Source organism: Eurosta solidaginis, chromosome 1, assembly GCF_040869045.1.
Source record: "Eurosta solidaginis isolate ZX-2024a chromosome 1, ASM4086904v1, whole genome shotgun sequence".
In the NCBI taxonomy this organism is placed as follows: domain Eukaryota; kingdom Metazoa; phylum Arthropoda; class Insecta; order Diptera; family Tephritidae; genus Eurosta; species Eurosta solidaginis.
The window spans coordinates 336,251,494-336,278,287 of record NC_090319.1 but is presented as its reverse complement, the minus strand read 5'-3'; the positions used below and the strand labels follow the sequence as shown (position 1 = coordinate 336,278,287).

General features: G+C 37.4%; 1 protein-coding gene across 3 annotated transcripts in view; it reads left to right on the top strand.

Moving 5' to 3' along the window:
- The window catches only part of Men-b (Malic enzyme b), a 74,741-nt gene extending 53,601 nt beyond the window's left edge, over positions 1 to 21,140 (top strand). The window contains exons 9-10 of one of the 3 annotated variants that reach the window (XM_067762244.1): positions 1,016 to 1,175; positions 20,692 to 21,140. In XM_067762244.1, the coding sequence (XP_067618345.1) occupies positions 1,016 to 1,077 (62 nt within the window). In that variant the 3' untranslated portion in view covers positions 1,078 to 1,175; positions 20,692 to 21,140. Of the gene's footprint in view, positions 1 to 1,015; positions 1,209 to 20,691 lie in introns of all 3 variants that reach the window. The other 2 variants (XM_067762245.1, XM_067762246.1) reach the window with 2 other exon arrangements.
- The last annotated feature ends 5,654 nt before the right edge of the window (positions 21,141 to 26,794 follow it).

Sequence of the window (26,794 nt, the reverse complement as noted above, 5' to 3'; positions counted from 1 at the left end):
AAAAAAAAAAAAATACCAAAGTTTCTTTGAAAACCGCCGTACCAACAAGCATAGCTTTAACACATAATTGCATACGAAGTATGCAATGTGTAAAAGATTAAAATATGCAAAAGAAGGCAATTGGGAAACACTTTACAACAACTAAGGCATGACGTAGCTGAATGCGTTTGTAACCATTTCAACTATCGTAGGAGTGCGGGTTCGACTCCCACTCCCGGGAGAAAAGGCTTTGGAGAGATTTACAAGGTATAATCGAAACAGCTGTCGCCTTGTCCGTCCTGGTGTCACGTTGTTTAAATTTTTCCCAAATTATTAAATAAAGCAGTCTTGTTGTCCGACGAATTGTTTCTTAGCTTGATATTGGACCTGTGCCCGGAAACCCTTGTCTTCAGTTTTTGTTTTGTTGTCCCCACATGTACCTTCCCGCATACGTGGGAACCGTCACCATTACATGGAATTTCATATATTAAATTAGATTTCTCTAACTTTAGAATCGGTTCTTCATATTGTTAAATACTTGTCGGAGTGAGTTGTTGTTTGTGAACGCTATTGTGTCTTTTTCTTTGTCAAATAGGTTCGAACTTTTCATTCTTTCTGCCAATCCGGGAATATGGAATATAAGATACTGACTTATATAATTTATCCTTTTTCTCATAAGTTTTAATTTTTGGCTCCTGCGTAAAAGTTGTGAATAAGTTTGTTAATCAATTCTCTGGGGAATTCGTTCTGTTCTAACGTCTTCTTTATTATGGCAATATTCTTTTTGTGAAATACTTTCTCACTTATCGTGAGAACTCTACTTATAAAATATAACTACTCACTTGTATTGCCTAACACTTTGTTTTTATTTATACTACTATTTATTTAGTGAAAACTTGATTAGTCGTTTGGGTTTTATGTAAAAAATGGTATAATGGTGTAAAAGCGTTTTAACGTTTGAAATTAGTTTCTTAAACTATGCAAATTTTAATTTAAAAATATATTTATTTTTATTATTTAATATTCGCATTAATAGAGGTGCACAAAACAAATGAAGAGAAAAGGACAAAAGATGAAGCAGCGAAATCAAAAAAATAAGAACTTAAGCTGTCTTGCAAACCCTTAAAAATGAAATCAAAACTAGTTTGTCCATGAATACATATATGATGTGCTTTTGAATATAAAATATTATGCTGGTAAGGTATATTCATTTACCGAAATACATCGAGGTAATTTCAATGTAATACAGACAATTTAAAGTACTTACATATGTACATATATCCAAAAAATAATACAACGTAATTGAACATATGTACATATCACAAATTAAGACTTTAAATTCAGTAACAATTAATACTTAGGGCTTCATTCTGCATTGCGAACTATAGCTCAGACGAACGATTCGCCTCCAAATGATTTCCTCTGGCAATACTTATTATTAAGAATTCATGAACTTATCACCGGCTTATAATAATTGAATATTCAATTGTTATGTTTTTATAAGAGAAACTGAAAAGAAAGAAAGAAACATTTACTGGCATATTCCGATGGTACCATTTCGAAAACCGCCACCGTAATAATCATCAGGCAAAATCCTCTAACAATGGTATTATTTATCTTTTTCGTTCGGCCTTTACGTTTCTTACTTTATGTCAAACAGGAAGGTGAAATCAATAATCAAATGATATGTTACCATCGTTTAACATAGTGCAAATACACTATCGATTCGTATCTGAGGCGACACGAATGTTCGTTTCGTAATAGAGAATGAGGCCCTTAATTTCGGAAACAAAACGAAAAAATTCAAAAAATTTATGACTAACGTTTTCATAATTTAAAAATATGTAATTGTGATCAAAGTACTTGTAATCGTAGATGAAGTCTATTAAACATGTAATCGTTAACGCCCACCACTGGTTGAAAGCAACTCAACGCCTTCTAGTCATATTTAAAAAAATAGGAAATTTCGAAAATACTTTTATTTTATAACGCATACATTTAATTTGTAACTTCAAGTATATTTAAGTATATGTACTAACTTATTTGAAATGTAGCTCACATCACGTGCGTAGGTACATTAGATTGAATCTAAAAACAAAAAAATTACAAAGCCCGCCAAAATTTGAAGCGTGTGTTGAGAGGCTCTTTGAACAAATCTTTTAAATTTTTGATCCTCCCAAATATAGCCGAAATTTCTATGGTTTCTATTACAACACCGGATTCCTTTGAACGTTATTTTAAAACCCGAATTTCGTCTAACCGAGTTTTAGCCCCTTAAAGTATGCTTCTTGTTGTAGCAAAGGCTGAAAAAGGCCAACAATTATGGCAGCGCTCAAAAGAACATGAGATGTATATTGGGACGATTTTCGATCATCTCTTGTCAAATTTGGTTTCGAGACAGAACGAAAATCGATACTTATGATGGCACAACGCCGACACCGGTTTGTTTCGAAGCCAAATTTGACAAGGGATGGCGGAAAATCGTTCCAATACACATCATTTATCCACCCTGTCAACAAAACAGAATAAGTCAATCATAGAGATGTTCAAGAACAAAATATTAATAAAGCAATATAAAAAATTTATATATAATGACCTAAGTAGTTAAAATGAGAAAACAATTTCAGCTGCTTTTGATGGAAAAAATTTAAAATTTATTCCTTGATCTCAATTTTAAGAGTAGCCTATTTGAAAAACATTGTATTTCATGTGGGGGCAAACCCTCACCTAGGTTTGCTTAAAAAAATTTATTTCGCTGTTTTTTTTTATAAAATTATGTACAAATATGTAAAATATGTAAATACAGATATGTACAAATATGTAAATAAAATCAAATTATAATAAAGTTCAAGATCTTAAGCCAACTTCGCATTAGAAACACTAATTTTAAACAAAATTAAAAATTTTTTAAGAATTTCATAATTTTTTGTGAGTGGGCCGTTTCATAGCTCATTGAATTTTGATATAATAAATTCTTAATTTTAATCCCCTAACAAATTCCTCCTTTTTGGCAATTTTTGTTTTTTTAGCATTTTCCTCCTTATAAAAAAATTTCATTTGAAAGTTTGTATGAAAGAAAATGCTCAACTCAGTTGACAAAAAAAAATTGGCAAAAAACAGGAAATTTTTTAAGGAATTCAGATTAATACTTTATTATACTAAAATTCAATGAGACATAAAACTGCATAGAAAAATTTCAAAAAGTTCTTAGTTTAAATTTTTTAGTTTTACCTCAGTTTCGAATTCTAATTTTCGCCAAATTAGCGTAAAATAATGGACATAAGTTTAGATTGATTTAATTACATATTTGGTGGTGTTTAAAAAAAAAAAAAACAAATAGTGAGAATTATTTTTCTTAGACTAAAATAGCTGAAAACCGCAAAACAGTCCTTATGCCTTATATCCGTGAGCTGCGAACACAAAACAACAATGGCAATTTTCAACGATATTTCGTCAATTAAATTTTTTTTATTGTTTTTGATAATTTAAGAAACAATTTCTATAAATATTGTAACCTCAACTATGCAAACCAATCTCAGAAAAGGTTTCGAAAATTCGAGAAAATTAAAAAAAATATCGAGTCTTGTATTTAATATTCAGAATTTTTTTGAGTAAGCAGTTTTGTAACCCAGTCAATTTAGTTAGATCATTGAAAATTCGCATTGATTTTTGAAAAATTTTTCCGAAGGGTGTTCTCGTGAGAAGGTTTGCATAGCTTCAGTCAAAAAATTAAATAATAAGTAAAAAAAAATTTTTAGTTAGACGGTTTTATTGAAAACAATACTTACATTAAGTAATAATAATACTAAAAGCTAGAAAATAATTAGGTAGGTTGTTGTTGTTGTTGTTGTTGTTGTTGTTGTTGTAGCGATTAGGTTACTCCCCGAAGGCTTTGGGGAGTGTTATCGATGTGATGGTCCTTTGTCGGATACAGATCCGATACGCTCCGGTAACACAGCACCATTAAGGTGCTGGCCCGACCATCTCGGGAACGATTTATATGGCCACATTGAACCTTCAGGCCATCCCTCCCTCCCCACCCCAAGTTCCATGAGGAGCTTGGTGTCGCCAGAGCCTCGTCTGTTAGTGAAACGGGATTCGCCGCTCGAAGGTGAGGTTGACAATTGGGTTGGAGAAGCTATATATTGCGCTACACAACCCCTTGAATCCCAATTAGGTAGGTAGTAGGTACTAGTCATCACACTCCTCATCAATCTAGGGCATTGATCAGACAATTAAATAAAAGCATTGGACGCGTCAATAGTCATAAGCAGAGCTGCTCAACCCTTATACACTTGTAACACTTTTGTTTTTGTTTTGCCCTGAATCATAGGCACAGATTCAAATTCACACTTTGAATATAAAAAAAAATTTTCATACCACTCTCATATGCCCTCACATATAATTTCGAATCATATGCAAATGCTTGAATTTCTTATGAAAGTGCCAAAAAAGCACTTCCGTATGAAGCTCAGGCACTTGTGTATGATAAAAAAATTTACACTAATAATTTGACAACTAAAAATTATTCAAAAACATTATAGCACTGACAAAATTTTGTAATCAAAATTGATTCATAAATAAAATTAAAATAGATAATTGACTGCGGAGCTGATATATGTATGTATATGAGGCATATGACCAAAGAATATAAGCAAAAATGTACCAAAACAAGAGGAGCCTATTCTAACTTCATATGATATTAGTTAATTACCCTCAAGGGAAGTCAGTAACTAGTGATACAAAATTCTAGTTCAGAACTAGACCTAGAGTGCCAAATAAGTATTAGTTCGTTAATAGCTACATTTTCAGTTATAAAATCGACAAAAAAACTGCTACCAGCTTTAACGAGATGCGGCTACATATAAAAAGTGCCAAAAAGAAATTTGTATATACATACTAGCAGACCTGGCAGACGTTGTTCTGCCCTAAATTTGGCCTATCTGCGTTTTTTAATAAGCTTTTTCCGTCTAACTCTGCACTCCTTTTATTCACTCCTCTTTCCGTCTTTTTCGCTTCATCTATCTCCATATTCGTCTCATTCTATTTCTTTCTCAGTATCCTTCTACTTCTCTCTTTTCTCTTCTCTCACCTTCTGTTGTTGTTGTTGTTGTAGCGATAAGGTTGCTCCCCGAAGGCTTTGGGGAGTGTTATCGATGTGATGGTCCTTTGCCGGATACAAATCCGGTACGCTCCGGTACCATAGCACCATTAAGGTGCTAGCCCGACCATCTCGGGAACGATTTATGTAGCCACATTAAACCTTCAGGCCATTCCCTCCCTCCCTACCCCTAAGTTCCAGAGAAGCTTGGGGTCGCCAGAGCCTCGTCTGTTAGTGAAACAGGATTCGCCGCGGATAGGTGAGGTTGACAATTGGGTTTGGAGAAGCTATATATTGCGCTGGCAACCTGAAAGGTTACGCTACACAGCCCCTTGAATCTGGTATTTTAGTCGCCTCTTACGACAGGCATACCTACCGCGGGTATAATCTGATCCCCTAACCCGCTGGGGTACACTAACCTCTATCAAGTACAGTTGTAAATCGTTGTAATTGTGTACAGTTGTAAAAGACGATCGAGTGCTGGGACCTTTGGTCCTGTGGTCAAAACAGTATCTCCCTTTGGGAATAAATACGTTCCTATGCAGAACATGGTTTCATCATAAGAAAATTTATCAAGCAAGTCCATTGTATCGTGATCAACGACCAACTTTACTCCAGCAAGCTGGATTTCGCGAATTTTTGAAGTAAAAATAAGGATTCGAACCACAATCTGAGTCTCCCGTATCATACTTGATCAATATCCGACAAAGAACTATCAACATCGATAAAACTCATCAAAAAAATTGTTTTTGTTTTATCGGCCTATTGATAAAGTATTCAAGGTTCGAAACGAGCTCAAGGCCAGAACAATAATTTTTTGTAATGATTATTGTTTTTTTAATTTTTCTATAATTGGCAAAGATTGGTGGTATATATAGTATATATATGGTGGTATATATAGTATATATATATATATTTTCGCAATTTTAGCCCCATTTTAACAGCTAGAAGCTTCAAATTTCACCGAATGCTTACTTATATAGCATATATTGTTGTCTGAAAAAATCATAGAGATCGGTTGTATATATAGTATATATCTCATTCAATCGATTGTTCAGATAAGAAACCTTTCGCAATTTCTACCCCATTTTAACAGCTATAAGCTTCAAATTTCACCGATTGCTTACGTATATAGTATATATTGTTGCGTCAAAAAATCATAGAGATCGGTGATATATATAATATATATATAATGGTATATATAGTATATATATTTTTTTTTTTTGCGATTTCGGCCCCATTTTAACAGCTAGAAGCTTCAAATTTCACCAAATGCTTACGTGTATAGCATATATTGATGTCTGAAAAAATCATTGAGATCGGTGGTATACATAGTATATATCTCATACAACCGATTGTTCAGATAAGAAACTTTGCGCAATTTCTGCCCCGTTTTAACAGCTAGAAGCTTCAAATTTCACCAAATGCTTAGGTATATAGCATATATTGTTGTCTGAAAAAATCATAGAGATCGGTGGTATATATATTATATACTTCATATAAACTCTCATTTTTGCCCCTTTTTTACGGCTAGAAGCTTCAAAATTCATCAAATTTCATCAAATGGCGAAAACCCTCTTATTGAACAATCGATTGTATGGGAGGTATATGCTATAGTGGTCCGATTCGGTCGATTCCGACAAATGTCAAATCCCCCATCAAAATATGCCTGCTTACCAAATTTCATCAAGATACCTCAAAAATTGAGGGACTAGTTTGCGTTCAAACAAACGGACAGACGGACAGACGGACATGGCTAAATCAACTCAGCTCGTCCCCTGATCGTTTTTGTGGGTCTAACGGAAACATATATGTACATAAAAATGATTTTGAGCCTTGAAAATGAAAAAAATCGATTTCGACCAAAACAAGTCCCAAAAACCGGAAAAAAAAATTTTTTTTAACTGTTAATGCCAACGTTTTTATCGCATAATTTTAAGTGGGACAGGAACTATGAGACAAATTCGTTTACATCGGCAACACTTTTGCACGTTTCTGAAGAAACCCTTAGGATAGGATAGGTTAGGTGGTAGCTGCCCTGATAAGGATAGCTCACTTGGACAACACGAAGGTCCGTTGTGATACCACATACACCAAAAATAACGGTGACCTAGATCCAGCTACTTAGAGAATCGTTGGGTAGCAACGATAAAGCTCCGAATGATACCGATCTCAACTTTGGATATATCCTCGGGAGATCCAAGTGAGTCGCGACCGAAGTACTTTCGCCTAATTCTGGCAAAAGCTGGACAATCAAGCATAAAGTGATTTGGTGATTCCACCTCATCATCCTCCATACAGCTGCAGCAGGATGGAGTTTCCAGTATATTGAGACGTACCGCATGGATACCCATGGGACAGTGCCCTGTCAAAACCCCAATGACCATTGATAGGTGAGCCTTAGTGAACCCAATTATTTCAGCAGACCTCCTGCCATCCACTTTCGGCCAGAAAGATCTTGCTACCCTGCAAGACGTGGTATCCGCCCAACGTTTGCTGAGCTGATTCGAGGCCCAGCTATGGAGGAGCAATCCACAGGTGGCCAGCGGGATCCCGAAGTCCCTACAGCCATCTTCATCCGGTTCAGTTGTACCGATGCGGGCTAAGAGATCCGCTTGACAGTTACCCGGGATATCACTATGGCCCGGGACCCAGATAATCTTAATTGTAAAATAATTCGATGCAATCGCAAGCGAGGTCAGGCACTCCCAGACCACCCTCGATCGCACTGTAGTTGAGCTCAAGGCCTTGATAGCCGATTGGCTATCAGAGTAGATGTTAAATTCCCTAACCGTGGTAGCACTGGATAGCATTCCATCCACCGCATCCTTAATCGCAGCAATTTCCGCTTGGAATACACTGCAGTGATCAGCGAACTTAAACTTGCGGCTTAAATTTAGCTCTTGACAAAAGACCCCCCCACCAACCTTTCCATCCAGCTTTGACCCATCCGTGAACAAGTTAACCGGTCCCATGCCCCAGATAATTCCTCTTCCCCAATCCTCTCTCTCTGGAAAAACTGGGGTGAAGGTTGTATAGGGAGCTGTTATCGGCATACAGTAGTCCGTTCTGTCCGGGATGAAGTCGAAACTGGTAAGAAGGCTAGAGTGTCCGCGGTCAGAAAGTCTATATCCCATATCACGAAGCCTGACCAACGACCTTGCCGCGGCCGCCTTTCCCGCAATATCTACTGGGTATATGTTCAGCATGACGTTCAGTGCCAAGGTAGGCGTTGTTCTGAGAGCGCCACTGATACCGATCAGCGCCGTCCGTTGCACTGACACTAACATTTTGGAGGTGCTCGCCGTGTCCAGTGCTTTCCACCAGACCAGCACCCCATATAGCAGAATCGGTTTGACCACCATCTCATAAAGCCAGTGTACTATTCTTGGCGAGAGTCCCCATCTCTTTCCGATAGCTCCTCTGCAGCAGTACAAGGCAATGGCGGCCTTCCTGGCCCGATCTTCCACATTGGGTCTCCAGGACAGTTTCTTGTCCAAAACAATCCCCAAATATTTAACCCTATCAGAAAGTACCAACGGTACCCCTCCAATCGAGGGAGTTCTGAAATCGGGCACCTTGTATCTTCTTGTGAAAAGGACCAATTCCGTTTTTCCCGGGTTGACCGCCAATCCACATGATTCAGCCCACCTAGCCACAGTATCCAGGTAGCCCTGAAGAACATCGCGCAGGGCGCCCAGAAATTTTCCTCTGACTAGGATAGCGAGGTCATCTGCATAGGCAACCACCCGACAACCATTGGCTTCCAGCTCCACAAGAAGCTCGTTGACTACCACAACCCAGAGGAGAGGAGATAGGACACCCCCCTGTGGCGTGCCCCTGCACACCTTCCTCTTAATTATGGCCCCTCCCCACTCCGCTGCGACAATTCTGCCGCATAGAAGTTTGCTAATAAATTCAACCAGAGCCGCCTCGACTCCTAAACCCACCAGAGCTCTTTCGATTGACCCCGGTAAGACATTGTTAAAAGCTCCCTCGATGTCTAGAAAGGCACCCAGAGCATACTCTTTGTGTTCTAGGGACCCCTCTATTTGCTTTACAATCGAATGGAGAGCCGTTTCCGTCGATCTGCCCTTGCAGTACGCATGTTGTGAAGCCGACAGTAACCCCCGAGGTATCCTTTCCCGTAGGTACAGGTCAGTCAACCGCTCAAACGTCTTAAGAAGAAACGACGAGAGACTGATTGGCCTGAAATCCTTAGGTGATACATGAGAGCTTCTGCCGGCCTTCGGAATGAAAATAACCCTAACCGTGTGCCACGACTTCGGGATATAGTTAAGCCTGAGGCAGTTAGTATATATGATGGCCAACCAGCGGCAGGAAATCCCCAAAGACCTTTGAAGCTGCGCAGGAATGATTCCATCCGGGCCCGGAGACTTATAGGGCTTGAACGACCCTATAGCCCAGGTTATCTGACTTTCCCGTATTGGAATGGCAGGCACTTCTGCATGGCCAACGACCGCCGACCATGCAGGCGAAGATCCCTGCGCAACTGGGACATCGGGAAAATGATTGTCCAGTAAAAGCCTTGGGACTCCTCGCTACTCATCGACCAGTCCCCACCATCATCTCTCAGATACCCCAGAGGAGCGGGGTTCCTAGAGAGTATTTTTCTAAATCTCGCGGATTCATTGCAGCCTTCTACGTTTTCGCAGAAGCTTCGCCATGCATCTCGCTTGGCTATCCTTATTTCATATTTATAAATCCCCAGACTCACCTTATAGAGCTCCCAGTCCGAGGGTAATTTACTCCTCCTGGCTCTGTTGAAGAGCCGCCGACTGGACGCTCTTAGGTCGTCAAGAGAATCCGACCACCAGGGCGGCTTGCCCTTCCCCCTGTAAGTTTTCAATGGGCAGGACAGCTGAAAGGCGCTATTGCTTGCCGAGGTGAAGTTTTCCACCAGAACGTCTATCTCAGATTCGGACAGGCCCGAACTAATGATAGGCACCGCAGGCAGTAGCTCTCCCAGCTTCCTACAATACAAGTCCCAGTTAGTACTTTTAGGGTTCCTAAAAGATATTTTACCGGGACGTTCTTCGTTCACTGAGAACTGAATATATCGGTGATCAGAGAAGGAGTGCTCGTTGAGAACCCTCCATCCAGATATCCGACCTTCCAGTTCTCTACTAACCAGGGTGAGGTCCAGGACCTCCTCCCTTAACGCAGTAATAAAAGTCGGGTCATTCCCCCTATTACATATACAAAGTCCCTCATCTACAATAAAAGTAAATAAAGACTCACCTCTAGTGTTGGTATCCGAGCTTCCCCAAATGCTATGATGGGCATTTGCATCGGCACCGATGATCACGCCAACACCTCTCCGGCTTGCTTCAGCGGTGATTTCACCCAGTATCGCAGGTGGTGGTCCCACTACGTCCCCGTGGGGCATGTACGCTGAGACCACCCACATTTCATTACTTCCTCGCTCGAGGCAGACCGTGGTTACGTCAGCATTGCTGAAATTAGAGAGAATAAAAGCTTTAATCTCTTTTTTAACAAGCACACAGGATCTAGGCCTACTTGCCTCCCCATGCACCAAGGTGTTGAATTTTCCAGTCCTTAATCCAGAAATCTTACTGCCGTTACTACTCAGCCACGGCTCCTGGACAAGGACTATATCCACTCCGCCTTTTTCAAGGCAGAGCAACAAATTTGCGGAAGCCGCCTTAGAGTGCTGAAGATTGATTTGACGGATTTCCATCAAAAGCGCTCTTCTTCCGCACCCCATCCTTGGCGGATTCGTATTAGTATTGTCCATTCTAAAAAAGTCCCCCCTCAAGGCCGCTATCCGGAGCCGATTGTGTAGTCGCCCTTTAACGATCTCGTGGTTATCTATGCTACGCAGGGAGGCCACGCGAGGGTTGACGCATTACCTTATGAGTAATGCGTTCAGAGCCAGACCGGACGCGAAGCGGGAAAATCTTCAACCGCACCTACACCACCAACTTAACGGCGACGGAGCCGGAACGTACCTTGAGGCCCGCCACGGTTTTAACGGGACGTGGGCAGGTGCAGCATTAGCCTACCAGCCATTTTGGTAGGGTTTCACCCCGACCTACTAAAGTGGCAGAATACCGCACCTACCAGCCCAATGTCATCAAGTCAAAATGTGATGTGAAATCAAAGTCCTAAAACAGTCCAGTTCGTCACCGTTGTGTACCGATCTTGACTCTCCCTCCCCTGAGCTCGGCACAATGACTCAAGGGGTGCGGGTTTTATCGAGTTGTCCTCTCTAGATCCGCCATTATCAGTAGAAGCAGGGGCACCTCGTGCAGGACGTGATAACTAATCACGCGTGACATTCGTCACTATGGCCGGTCTAAGACTGATATCAGTCCCTGATCCAGAGCCTGAAACCACTTATGATATCCAAGCCAAGTATCTTAGCCCCCGAAGAAACCCTTAAAAAAAGGCGAAAAAAATAAATTTTTTCACCAAAACACTCCTCAAAACCCAAAAAATATTTTTTTTTTTTGCCAAAAACTGGTATCGCCAAAGTTTTTAGCGGACAATTTTGAGTCGGACAGGGTATACACATGAACATTTTAAAATCAAATGAAAATTTTTTAAGTAGGTCATGAAAAAAACCTTAAAAATCAAAGAAAAAAAGTCAAAAAACTCAAATTTTGCAGGCTCGAATGTTCCCACAAAACTTGAGGCAATTTTTCGCTACTATCAGAATTAAATTTATTGGCTCTTGTGTGTTGGTGATATAATTACTGACGTAATATTTTAAGCAAATATTTTGTAACTTGAAACCAAATGTTCAACTTTTTCCGACCTCAAAATATTAAAATTTTTCAAATATATTTTTTTAAATACAAAAGAAATTTTAGTGCACTTACAATTTTATACCTGTATTGTGATTCGCACTTCCATATAAAAAATTTTGAGCAGCACTGGTCATAAGTAAGACCAACTGACCCTTATTTAGGTTATGTTACGCCTCCCATTTTTAGAAATTTCACGTGCCCAATGCTTTTATTTAATTATTTGATCAATGCCCTAGATTGATGAGGAGTGTGATGACTAGTACCTAGGACCTACCTAATTAGTTTTTAGCTTTTAGTATTATTATAAAACCGTATAACTAAACATTTTTTTTAAATTATTTTATTTTCAAGTCTTTAGTCTTAATTGCCTATTATTTCTCATTATATTTACATAGTTCATTTAGTGACTCATTATTACAAGGAATCTTTCCTGACAATTTGTTACAATCTAAGTCCTCGAACTCCAAAGTATTTTGATGTCACTTCTATTTGTAATATTTGTTCCAAATATGACCCAATCCGACCATAGATGAGTATTTTTAATATCTCGATCCTTGCACCACCTGACGGCGATTTTTTTTTTATCGCTTTCTATTCCCGTATGTAATATGTGTTCCACATATGAGCCTAATCGGAACACAAATACGACTTCTTTGAATATCTCGATACCTGCGCCACCTAGCGGGATTTTTTTTCATAAAGCGATTTCTATTTCTGTATGTAATATTTATTCCAAATATGAGCCAAATCGGACCACAAATACGAATTTTTTATTATCTCGATCCTTGCGCCACCTAGCGGCAATTTTTCATATGTCGCTTTCTATTCATGTATGTAATATGTGTTCCAAATATGAGCCTAATCGGAGCACAAATACGATTTTTTTGAATATCTCGATACCTGCGCCACCTAGCGGCAATTTTTTCATAGTTCGCTTTCTATTCATGGATGTATTATGTGTTCCAAATATGAGCCAAATCGGACCACAAATACGATTTTTTGAAAATTTTCGATCCATGCGCCACCTATCGGAGTTTGTTTTCTTATTATTGCATTGTCATCGGGTTCTGAACTATATTCCAAGTTTGAAGCTTGTAGCTTATAAATAAATTTTAATTACAAAATTCGTGTCGGCCGACCGGCCGGCCGCTACACTGAGTCAAGCTAAATAAAACAGAATTTAGTTGACGAAGTTTGATAAAAATTGGTACTGCTAGTTTCATATTCGCAACTGTATATATCGTCACCGCAGCGGTAAAACGGCTAAGTCCACTTTTCACTTCATATACAGCCCAATTCCAAACGAAAATTCCGTGTGAGTTTTTTCCCTTCTCCCATTCCTCGTATTCTAAATAAAAATTCCTTGTGAGTTTTTTCACTTCTCCCTTTCCTCCTATTCTGAACAATGTTCGAAAAAGAGGAAACCGGTTATGGGAGAAAAGTAGGTATTATGAATGTGAGGGAGAGGGAGATTTCTTTACCATTTCATAGGAGTTTTTTCACGAGTTAAATTAAAGGAAATGCATCAAAATAGTTAAAGGAAATTCGTTCTTTTAAGAAAGAACACTTATTTGTACAAATTTGTGCTAAAATATGTATTTACATTCTACCACAATATTCTCACTGTTAATACAACAACAACAACAACAACCACAATATTCTTTATTTTAAGTCGAAAAGTATATCATAAGCAACGGAAGAGCTTTTTGTATATTTGATGCAGTCATCCAGAAATTGCGCAAGGATTTTTTAAGAAGGCTTAATTAGATTTTGGCATATGGCGAAAGGCGAACTCAACTCGACGTGGCCGCCAGAAAATTGCTTTGCAGAATGAAAGCAGGCAACTCCGACGGATTTGTGTTATCCCGCCGTCTTCTTCTTATGCTCCTCTGTTGATGTTGCTGTGACACTAATTCATTACTCATTTCAGTGAATACCACATGAAATGCAATAATGTGCATTGTTTATACCTTATTTCTTAATTTCAAACAAATTCGGAACAATAATTAAACTTTTCGATTTTTTAAACAAAATAAGAAATGCGCAACGAAATTTCAATTGACAAAACAGCTGACTTCGAAAATTCGAAATTCCTATTCCCCAATTTTTTCTTCTCCCTAGGAGAAAAGAATTGGAGGAATTTTTCCGCGGGAATAAAAAAATCCGCGAGAACAAAATTCCGCGAGAATATTTAGAATTGGTCTGTTAGCTTTTTTATATGTACTGATGGAGAGATTATTTTCTAATTTACAAAATCCTTAAAAAAATTATTAAACAGAAAATCTAACCCCATCTCTAAAATATAATTATGAACGGCTACTAACTCAATACAAGCTTTCTTCGCATGGCAAGCTTTCTGTATGGCAAAACACGGAAGGTATCTCCCAAAATGGTATACTGGACATTTAATACTGTTTTAAAGTCACCTATGCTTTCTTAGTTTGATGACCGTAGACCAGACAAATAACAGCAATACCAAAATTAAGCAAACTGCATCGACTAGTTTGTGTTGGCATAACGAGTATGTTGGGAACAGCCCCTGCATAGTGCCTTTCGTTATTCTATTAGAGCAGCGATGTGCAAAACGGCTCGTATGAGCCCTTTGCTCATAGGGGCACGCTTTACACATTTAGGTGCTAGGTGAGGGACGATCAAGTGGGGCGAAGAACACAGGAAGAGAATAATATACAAACACACATAAGATTGATAAAGAGAGAGGCGCATAATCATAGTCAAAATAAAATAGTTTTAAATTTAGTTTCAGCGTTTTTGACAGATAGCTCATAGAAAATTATGTCAAAAAGCTGCAACTAAATTTAAAATATATTTTATTTTGACTATGATTATGCGCCAGAGTATTTGGCCTTATACATATGTGGAATATAGAGCTGCCACCGCTCTTATTATGTTCAAATTATTAAGCGTTTTAGGATAAACTAGCGTTTAGGCGGCTTCGCTTGCACTAAAGGCCACAAATATGTAATGTCGCTTTTGTGATTCACAACTGGAACTGAATTTTCAGTTGTAATTTCAAAAGTTCTTTTATGATTCAAATCATAAACAAAGCAAGTTTTAAAATTAAAAAAATGGTCGCCGCAAATTAAACACACATGCAATATATGCTCCAACAATTTTTGCAATGTGGATTTAACGATATATGTATGTGAGCCGAAGAAATTTGAAAATTCCTCCTAATTTGAAATTTATAAATGAAAGTAGTTATGTTTATAATAAAACTGATAAAATTAGTTGTTGTTTATGCGATTGGTACCTTTTTTATTTGTAAACTGATACATTTCTCTCTAGGCTCACGGCAACACTGCAAACAAGTCTGAAAATGGTTTAGTTTTCCAACGATTGTATACGAAACGTGCATTAGTACGTTTTTCTACTACTACTTCCTCTAATGCTACTACTTTAAAAATACTTTTTTAAATACTTTTATGTATATATTGCAAAATGAATCGGCTTGCATATAATTAAATGTATGTGAAGGCGAAATGAATGTCAATAATGCGCTGCTTAACATAAAGTCGACTTCAGTCTATGGTTATTCCGTTTTTCGTTTTTTTTGCCAAAAAATGTATGTTTTTGTTTTCGTACTATTGCAACACACTTTGGGAATTGGTTTTCGAGGTTGAGAGAGAAGATTTTCATTTCAGTTTTTTAGTGTTTCCGCAACCATTGTAAAGGTCTACAAGTAGGATATGTAGCAGAGCGCACATACACAGCCACGTTCACCTGATAAAATGCTTGTTCTTGTTCGTTTTTTTGTGGATACTATGTGGCACTGTTGTACTTCTTAGGTCCAAAAAAAGTGTAGTAGCTGCTAACGAAAACTGCGTAAAATTTTTATTGTAAAATTACTAAGAAATATCCTCATTTACTTTCAACCGATCACTTAATTACATCTCTCTTTAAAATCCATATGTTTTGGACAATTTTAATTAACAAATTGTGATACTTTATTACCGGGGACGATTGCTAAAACAAGACTACAACCGTCGGGGGAGGTATTAATAGACGCGTTTTTGCCTCGCTTCCAATAATTCGAATACTTTTTCGTCTTTGGGCTATTGATAACAGAACAAAACTCGTCTTTTCATTTCTCTTTCCACATTTTTGGACGGGTTATTGCAGTCGACCTCGGTTTCAAACTGTTTTTCGCGGAGAACTTTTGAACGTGTAGAAAAACTTAGCACCCGTGTTTGTATTCTTACACAATCCATATCTGATATTCCGTTCCTTTTTTTGTTTCCCTGCGTCGCTTTCCACGACAGCAACCCCGGTAATTTTGACACTTCGTTCAGTCTCAAACGCATGTTCCACGCAGGTTCCACGCTAGTTTGACACTGACCGAAGTGGTCTTGTTCACGGACGAGAAAATGGGCATTTATGGGCCTACTTTCAAGAAATCGAATTTGCTGTTTCTAATAAAAATATATGACAATATTTGGGACCAGTAACAATGTACAACAAGCGGCTGGTATTAGACCAAACCATTTTTAAACGGTTTTATTTAGCTTGACTTGACAGGCTGGTTGGTAGGCTGGCTGGTTGACTGGTTGGCTGGCTGGCACGAATTTTGTAATTGAAATTGAAGTAACTTCCCGATAAGCTACAAGCTTGAAACTTGGAATATAGTTCAGAACCCGATAAAAATGCAATAATAAGAAAAAAATCGCCGCTATGTGGCGCAAAGATCAAGATATTCACAAAAATCGTATTTGTGGTTCGATTTGGCTCATATTTGGAACACATAATACATAAAAGAATAGAAAGCGACCTATGAAAAAAATTGCCACTAGGTGGCGCAAGGATCGAGATATTCACAAAAATCGTATTTGTGGTCCGATTTGGCTCATATTTGGAACACATAATACATACAAGAATAGAAAGCTACCTATGAAAAAAATCGCCGCTAGGTGGCGCAAGGATCGAGATATTCACAAAAATCACATTTGTGGTCCGATTTGGCTCATATTTGAAACACTTAATACATACAAGAGTAGAAAGCGACCTATGAAAAAAATCGCCGCTAGATGGCGCAAGGATCGAGATGTTCACAAAAATCGTATTTGTGGTCCGATTTGGCTCATATTTGGAACACATAATACATACAGGAATAGAAAGCTACCTATGAAAAAAATCGCCGCTAGGTGGCGCAAAGATCGAGATATTCAAAAAAATCGTATTTGTGGTCCGATTTGGTCCATATTTGGAACACATAATACATACATGAATAGAAAGCGGCCTATGATGTCCGATTTGGCTCATATTTGGAGCAAATGTTACATACAGACCGGTAGAAGTGACATCAAAATATTTTGAAGTTGGAGGTGGGACAAGCATACGTGGGGCAGAGTCGAGTAAAGTCTTTGGAAGGATTATATATTGAGGACTTAGATTGTAACAAAGTGTCAGGAAAGAGTCCTTGTGAATCACTAAATGAACTAAATAGAATGAGAAATAATAGGCAGTTAAATAAAGACTAAAAACTTGAAAATAAAACAATTAAAAAAAATGTTTAAGTTAAACGGTTTTATTGAAAACAATACTTGCATGAAGTAATAATAATAATAATAAAAGCTAGAAAATAATTAGGTAGGTCCTAGGTACAATTCATCACACTCCTCATCAATCTAGGGCGTTGATCAGACAATTAAATAAAAGCGTTGGACGCGTAAAATTTCTATTGATAGTTATATATAAGACCAACTGAACCTTAATCAGGTTATGCTATACATCACATTTTTAGAAATTTCACAAGCCCAACGCATTTATTTAATTGTCTGATCAACGCCCTAGATTGATGAGGAGTGTGATGACTAGTACCTAGGACCTACCTAATTATTTTCTAGCTTTTATTATTATTATTACTTCATGTAAGTATTGTTTTCAATAAAACCGTTTAACTTAAATTTTTTTATACCTTTCATGACCATGAAATGGTATATTAACTTTGGTTCGATGTTTCTAAGGTTGAGAAATATAGAAGATAGACTTACCATTAAGTATACCGAATTGATCAGGGTGACGAACTGAGTTGATTTAGCCATGTCCGCCTGTCCGTCCGTCCGTCCGTCTGTCTGTTTGAACGAAAACTAGTCCCTCAAATTTTGAGATATCTCAATGAAATTTGGCACAAGGATGTATTTTTTATTATATTAGACATTTCTGTCGGATCCGGTAGGATCGGACCACTATAACATATATCTCCCATGCAACCGATCGCTCAGATAAGACGATTTTGGTCATTCCTGCCGCAATTAAGAAAGTATAAACGTGAAACTCGGTGAAATATATTCTAGTATATCATAGAAGATATCCTGAAAAAATTACTTTGATCGGAGCTATATATAGTATATATCCCATATAACCGATCGTTCAGATAGAAAGATTTTTTGCAAATTCTCCCTTAATTTCCAATATAAAAACGTTAAACTTGGTGATATTTATTCTAATATATCATAGAATATTTCCTGAAAAAATCACTTTGATCGGAGGTATATGTATATAGTATATACCTATACCAGACAACCGATCGTTCAGATAGAAAGATTTTTGGTAATTTCTCCCTTAGTTTCCAATAAAAAAGCCTAAAACTTGGTGATATATATACTCTAGTATATCATAGAAGATTTCCTGTAAGAATCATTTCGATCGGAGCTATATATAATATATATCCCATACAACCGATCGTTCAGATAAGGGGGTTTTTTGCCATTTTTTATTTTATATTTATTTTAAAAATCGTTTAGGTACATATGTAAATCTGTTGACTATATATTTCTTATCTTATACATCCGATTATTTGGAGATTACGAACGGGATAAGATTATTGTTCAGCCCAATTCATGAAAGGTATGAAGTCTTCGGCACAGCCGAAGACAGTCCCGTACTTACTTGTTTTTAATTGTTTTATTTATTTAACAGACTGATCCATGTACAAGAAAGCTATTTCCACATTTTACGTAGTTAGGCGCTTGCCAGGCTAAGACTCCAGCTATTAGGAGTGATACAGCTGTCAGATCTAGAAGCAGCAAGTGGCATAACATAGGTCCTGGTTTTTGATAGGGTTTTTCAGTTTGGTCGTTAAAACAAACTTCTGGTAACACTACGGACTTATTCAGCCTATGTGAGGTCCTCATGGACCGGCCAGTTCAACCTAACCTAACCTAGGCTCTAAAACATACATAGTTATGGACTTTCGAAATTTGCGATTGGCCACTTTCTAATATATTTTATATATTTATTGTATTCAAAACATTAAAAAGGGACAAATATAGGTGGGATCTGTCTTCCTTTATTACATTAATTATATAAGTACATTTTTTCTTTTCCTGCTTATATAAGAAATTTATAAGGGTCAGAAGGCTGTAACTTAAAAAACGAAAAAAATCATTGTTTATTGAATGGGAATACAATCCAATATTTATGTTTTCAAGGCTTGCTTCTCCATTGCCAAGAAAAAGTGATTTTGTAGTATAGTGCTGAAATTGGTTGACGAATTTTCATAGAAATATTTAAGTACATATTTACTAAGAATTTAAGATTTTTTTGAGTATGCAATTTGGTTGCTTAGACCGAGTTTGCTAACGATAATCTTTGTTCTTTTTTGGTGTTGCGCATTCCATTTACACACGGCAACTCTTCTCATGGAACTTTTTGACTTTTCCTTTAAATTTTTTTCTTCATTCAAAAACTTTGTAAAAGTTTACAAGTAAGATATGTATCAGCTGTTCATTCACAGCTGCGCTCACCTGACCATAATGCTTGTTGTATCTCCTTTTAGGTGGAGGCTACTCGGCAGCGTTTTACTACTTTCGTACAAAATAATGTAGTAACTTGTATGTAGTAGTGTGTGGAGTAGCTATAATACTGTTTTTCGCGGATAACTTTTGAACGGATGGATAAAATTTACTTCCGTGTCTACATTCGTAATGTTGATATAACTACGCGTCTTTGGATATCTCATTCTTCTACTTTATTAAAATTTTCAAGTGGTCAAATATAATGCACCACATATTTCATACTAAATCTGTCCGTGACAGCAACCCATATCTGAAGGTTCGCTCCTTTTCCCCTTTATCGATACCGATCGCTGCAGCCCGAGTAGTTTTGACACTTCGTTCAGTGTCAAACGCCCGTTCCACCACGATCGACACTGTTTTGACACTACGGCCAGTGTCAAACGGCAGTGTGTTAGAAAGAGAAGGAAACAAACATATCTATCGCAAAACGAGTGGCCGAACACAAGTGACGCGGTGCCCGCCCGCTTTCTTCGTCATCACCTCTTCCTGAGTAACGAGTTGCAGCAACAAAAGTATCTGCTTGTGAACATATACTTATTAAATTTTATCATAGTTGGGTTAACCTCAGGCCACTCAAAACTTTCATTAAACAATTCCAAAAAGTCAGGACAATTTTTTAGCGGCTTAGGTACTTATTATATTATAATGCAATGACACATAAAAGTACATACTCAGAAAAATCTAAAAATTCGAAGTAAAAACTTGCAAATTTTATATAAATTCACCACGAAGCTTGCAAAAGCTTTAAGTCATAACGTGGAAATTTTTTTCAAGACTTTGTGAAAACTGCAGAAAGCTCGTCGAAACTAACTCGGCTTTATTTCGACTAGTAGGGAATTCCTCTCTTTAAAGGCTTTGACAATTCAAACTACATTAACCTAACAAAACTGATTTAGTTTAACATTACCTTAAGGTTCAGTTTTAAAATACCCCCACCGTCTCCGATTTTCTCTATATATTAATATATCTCACAATATTTTATCCTTATTTTTCGTTCATTTAGAGTAAGCTGAAGATCTCTGAACAATGCATGATTTTTACCAAATTCTCCAGACAAGGACACCATCAATAGCTGCCACTATTCACCCACCACAAAGAACATCAAATTGTTTTATTATTCCCGAACGTATTAAAATAAATTGTATCTAAATATTGTACAATTGCCGAGTCAACATCAGAGAGGCTAAAAGATCAATTAATTTTATTTATTAAAAAATCGACGACGCCATCAGCTAAGAACGGACGAAACAAACAAAATTTATGACCTACATATAAACATGATTATTATGTTGAAAATTGATGTATTTCATTGTATTGTTAAATCATTGTTTACTCTAATTTATAATTATACAGCTTTACTACTTTGTAATGCAGCTTTAATTTAACTTAGTTTAATTAAACAAAAAAAAAAAAAAATACTACTATAAAAATAAACTATTTATTTTGAGAATATTCGAAGTATGTTTGCGAAGAAGAGTTGAAAACTACAGCTCATTTCAAAACTAAAAAATATTGTTTTATTTAAAATAATTAATTTTCAGAGACTATCTCCTACGAATGAATGAATTAAATTAAAGAAGCAAGCCATACAGTATTCTACGCGGGTTGTAGGGGCGCTACGAACACAGTCCGTAAATAGTACCCAACATAATTCCGAAAGGATTTCGAAATAGTGCTGAAACAATGACGAAACGTAGACATATCGAAATAGTTTCGGAACGAAAGCATTACCAAAATGATCGCAAGATTATCTCGAAAATATCCGGAGAGTACCAGTATCAGGCAAGTCAGAATGGACTGTCAAATTTTCGGACAGTAATATAATTCAATCAGCCCACTTGCAGAACGGCAAGTGCTTTGTCAAGTTATATCTGTCTTTAAAATTTAACTTGTCGTTCTGCAAGTGGGACTCACCAAGCAAAAATGTTTTGAATTTATTGCAGCAATATTCATTCACCCCTATTCTGCATTTTGATTGCGTTCCCGTTCTACGCTCCGCTTTAATCGAAGTTGGGTATTCTGCATTACTACGGAATCGTAACGAGAAGGGGAAGAGCAAATGATTTTTCGAATTCAGCTGTTTGTACGGAATGTGTGAACATTGGAACAAAATAAATTAAAGAAAATTTGTAAAAAACACTGAAAAACGTTTATATTTTATTATCCACGCCATTTTGTACAAAAAAAAAGCAATAGAATATATTGCCGCAGTGTTATATTTTTTGAGTGAAGTGCTTTCATAATTGTAAGTGTGTTTTTGTCGTTCTTTTGGCCAATTCCCTGCCGTGGCCACCAAGTTTTGTTAAAACGGATTCCTGTACGAATATAGTTGACATTTTCTGAATTTTATGGATGCTAATTTCATTGCACTGGTCTAAAATACTTTATAAAGACTTATTTATTTATTTATTCTTTCCGCAATACCTTATAAAGATTTATTTATTCTTTTCGCAAGCATTGTTTACGTTCTTCACTTTCCTCTACTCCGGCAGCTTGCTTTGGCATATAACTGGACCCAACGAACAGACACAAATTCTAGCTGTCTATTATAATGGAATCAATAGCCGCGACATTATTTGTGGAGTTGGAAAGCAACGCATACGAAAATGGCCAGGCGAGAATGGAAAGGCAAATATTGCGAGATTTGTGTAATCCGTTTGAGATGAGTGACGAATTGTAAGAAATTGAACTTAAAAGTGGTAAAGTTTAATGACTTATTTTCTTATTTAGGTTCAAAAAAATTTTCGACTTAATAAGGATGCTTTCAAGTATGTGGTAGATACTTTTGCGGGGCAAATACATCCAAGGACTTCGACATGTTGTTTTTGACCAGGAAACATATAAAAAACAATCATCATCTTGCCTTCTACGTTTCTTCACAAGTCTTACTTACATTTTTGTTAAAATTCTGTTATAAATTAATACAAAAATAAAAAGAAAATATTTTTCCGCCAACTAATTTGCAACTTAGAAAAGCGGAACTACGATCGAAATGCAGAATACACAAAATCGAACGATTCGAAGTTGGATCGAAAGAGATTGGAACACAGAATACCAATATTGCCAAATCTAAAAAATTCCAATCCAAGTCGAAATGCAGAATAGGGCTGATTGGTTTCAATTCTGATTCCCATAACAATCGCATTCCATTACATCCCTGATTATCTTAATATTGTAACGAATTTAGTGAAATTCCACTTATTCCAAACCTGCTAACGTTCAAATCGCTAAGTTGTCGAAAAAATATTCCAATATTTAGTTTTGCAAACTGGTCTTTATTAAGATTACTTTGAGAGTAGTACTTCACAATTATACTTCACAACCAATAGCGTGTTTAAATAAAAACTGTTACTGACTACTCAGCTTGCGCTGCTTTTATACTCTCCGTCGCTTCATTCGCATATTTCTACTAAAGTCTAGACGTTTCGCCTTCTGCTGTATCTCCTGCTTGGTAATTGAGCTACATATATGTGTTTGTGAGTATCTCTTCGTTGCCTTGTATGTATGTGTGTAAATGATGATTGATTTGTTTACGTACATTTCGTGGCTGCTTAGTATTAGCTTAGTGATGCTAGTATCAGCTTTGTGCTGCTAATATTCGTCACAATATTATCACGAAGGTGTCGAAACTATACCGAAATGGTTCTGATAAAGACTCGATATTGTTTCGAAATAAAAACGAAATGATTCCGAAATAACATCTGGAAACAATTCTGAAATTATCTGTAGGGTGTCCTGAAACTATTCCGAAAGAGACCCACAATGATCTGGAAATAGTCCCGTAACTATCCCGAAATGGTTCTGGTCGAAGGTAAGTTTTCGCTGGGAAGCTTTTCATTGCATAAACTCTTGTTTGCCACACCACTATAACAATACTTTGAAATAGAGCTTACGATTTCCTCTCGAACACAAGCGGGATTTTCGAGAGCCGAGAAATCGTGTAATCGACTTCTCGCGAGATTCTCGTAAATCTCGCGAGCTTCTCGATATAAACTTGGTTGCTGTATGGACAGTATTTATACACTTGGGTTTTTTCCTTGTGATTTTTTTTTATTAAATTGCTTTTCAATGACATTTAGAGACATTGAGAACAAGGCTTCTCGCGAGATTCTCGAATCTCGAAATACTCGTAATACTCGCGAGCTTCTCGACTTTCAATTCAGACGCTGCATTGGCAGTATTCTATACATTTCGGTGTTTTTTAGTTGTGGTTTTGTAGAAATTTTCGCTTGTGCTCCAGAAGAAATTGTAAGTTCTATATAAAAGAGCCAATGAATTGATTAAATTGAATGTCGAGAAGCTCGCGAGTATTACGAGTATTTCGAGATTCAAGAATCTCGCGAGAATTGAAAGTCGAGAAGCTCGCGAGCCTTACGAGTAATTCGAGATTCGAGAATGTCGCGAGAAGGCGAGACTTGCGAGAAATCTCTTCATAAATTGTGCGAGAGCGTGAAAATGGGATAAAACTGAAATAAGCCAAGAAAGCAAATACCACACAATAGCCCAATGGTTAGGCGATTGTGATTTCAGCAGTTTGACCGCGTTTCGATTCCCGGTAAAACCTGTTGAAATAAATAAACATTACGAAATTGCCTGACGGTGATGACGTGGCGGTTTTCGAAATGGTACCATCGCAATATACCAGTAAATGGACTTCTCAGCAGGACAATGCACCCATACATGTCAGTCGCTAGACAAACAACTTTTTTCAGAAAATAGCATTAATGTTTTGGACTGGTCAGCTTGTTCGTCCGTTTAATGGGGATTATTAGCCCGTAGAGCAAATGCCAAAAACCACCAATATAAACCCACAGGCGAACTGGCGTGTGCCATTGTGGATTAATTGGAGCAACTGGAGGATAATTTACTTTTAAATTTAGTAAATTCTATGGATAATAGAATTTTTAATTAAAAAAAAAAAAAATAAATGTAAGGCGCGATAACCTCCGAAGAGATCTAAGGCCGAGCTTCTCTTCCAATTTGCGTCGTGCTCCTCTTGATTTTTCCCTACAAATTGGCCGGACGGGACCTACATGTTTTATGCCGACTCCGAACGGCATCTGCAAAGCAGATGAGTTTTCAATGAGAGCTTTTCATGGCAGAAATACAATCGGAGCGCTTGCCAGACACTGCCGAGGGGCGACCCCGCTTAGAAAAATTTTCTTCTAATTGAAAAATCTTATTTCTAAAATTTTGATGTTGCTTTGCCCGGGAGTTGAACCCAGGGCATACGGTGTGATAGGCGGAGCACGCTACCATCACACCACGGTGGCCGCCACCGGAAATCTAATATATTGAAGATATCAATGAAAAAACTCGAATTTTAGACAATTCATTAAATGTGATGTAGTTATGAAACGATTACATATACCCAATAAGGGATCTGTTTTGCTTTTGTTTGACGTTAACATTAACGGAAGAGAGTGATTCGAAAAAATCAGTTGCTGAAGTGAAAGAGGATATAAAACTGTACTTTTCCTCATTTTTATTTTGCTTCTATTGCGTATCCTAAAAATTTCCCAGCAACTAGTTCTCTAAGGATAATTGTGTGCCATAGCTATGAGTCGCACTTTAGTATTTGCCAAGAGGACGGAGTTATTCTATAACATAAGTCCTGGTACCTTATTGGCTGTCTTCCGTTTTGTCGTCAAACAAGGATTGGTAACACCATGGACACATTCAGTCTATGATAGGTCTTTATTGACCGGCCAGTTCAACTTAACCTTCTATTCCAATTTGCGTAGTGCAACTTTTCAATTTGTCCTGCAAAATGCCGACTCCGAACGGTTTATGCAAAGTAGATGAATTAAAGCGTAAAAGCTTTTCATTGCATCAATACACTCCGAGTGCTTGTCCAACCACTTCCGAGGAGTAATCGCAATTAGAACAACTTTTTCTGAAGTATTTTTATGTAACTTTTCCTGGGACTTGAGAGAGACTCAAGAGCTGATGAGAAACTCAAAGTCGGACCCATACAGCTGACTAACTTCCATTTTCCCAATTCACAGGCAAAGGCAAAGAAACCAACATAAACAGAATTCAAACTTACCATTCCATTTAAATTTTTTGCATTTCAGTTTTAAAATATTGTTACGAATATTAGCAACACTAAGGGGTACTGCCATCTCTAAGCCGATGCCAAGCAGTGACTTGATGCACATCAATAATTCAATCATTATGTCTACACATATGTACGTACACGCAGGGAGAAGCAACGCACAAACACATGCAGATATCTTATCTGAGATATGCAATATAATTGCGGAAGTGTCGCTCACAAACACACGCGCATGAGCTGTGAGAGAAGCTATAAAAATTGTACATCTGTAGTTATAGCTGAGAAATTTATATCAGATAACCAACTAGTAGATTCTAGAACAGAACCGCCTAGAAATGTCAACGAGTAAACCGAACAGTATAAAAGGCGACACCAGTAGAGGCGCGAGAATGAGTTTTGATTAAGCACGCTATCTGTCGAGCAATAGTAGAGTTATTGAAAGTAGTCTAATAAAGACCATTTTGCATTACTAAATAGTGGTGTTATTTATTCAACAGTTTAGTGATTCGAACTTAGCAGAAGGTTGCAAATAAGAGGATTTGCACAAAATTCGTTACAATATATTTGTTTTCAAATTAAACAAGTATGGAAGGTTAAGTTCGGGTGTAACCGAACATTACATACTCAGTTGAGAGCTATGGTGGCAACATAAGGGAAAATAACCATGTAGGAAAATGAACCGAGGGTTTCCCTGGAATGTGTTTGTATGACGTGTATCAAATGAAAGGTATTAAAGAGTATTTTAAGAGGGAGTGGGCCATAGTTCTATAGGTGGACGCCATTTAGGGATATCGCCATAAAGGTGGATCAGAGTTGACTCTAGAATTTGTTTGTACGATATGGGTATCAAATGAAAGGTGTTAATGAGTATTTTAAAAGGGAGTGGTCCTTAGTTCTATAGGTGGACGCCTTTTCGGAATATCGTTATAAAAGTGGACCAGGGTTGACTCTAGAATGCGTTTGTACAATATGGGTATCAAACGAAAGGTGTTAATAAGTGTTTTAAAAGGGAGTGGGCCTTAGTTCTATGGGTGGACGCCTTCCATAG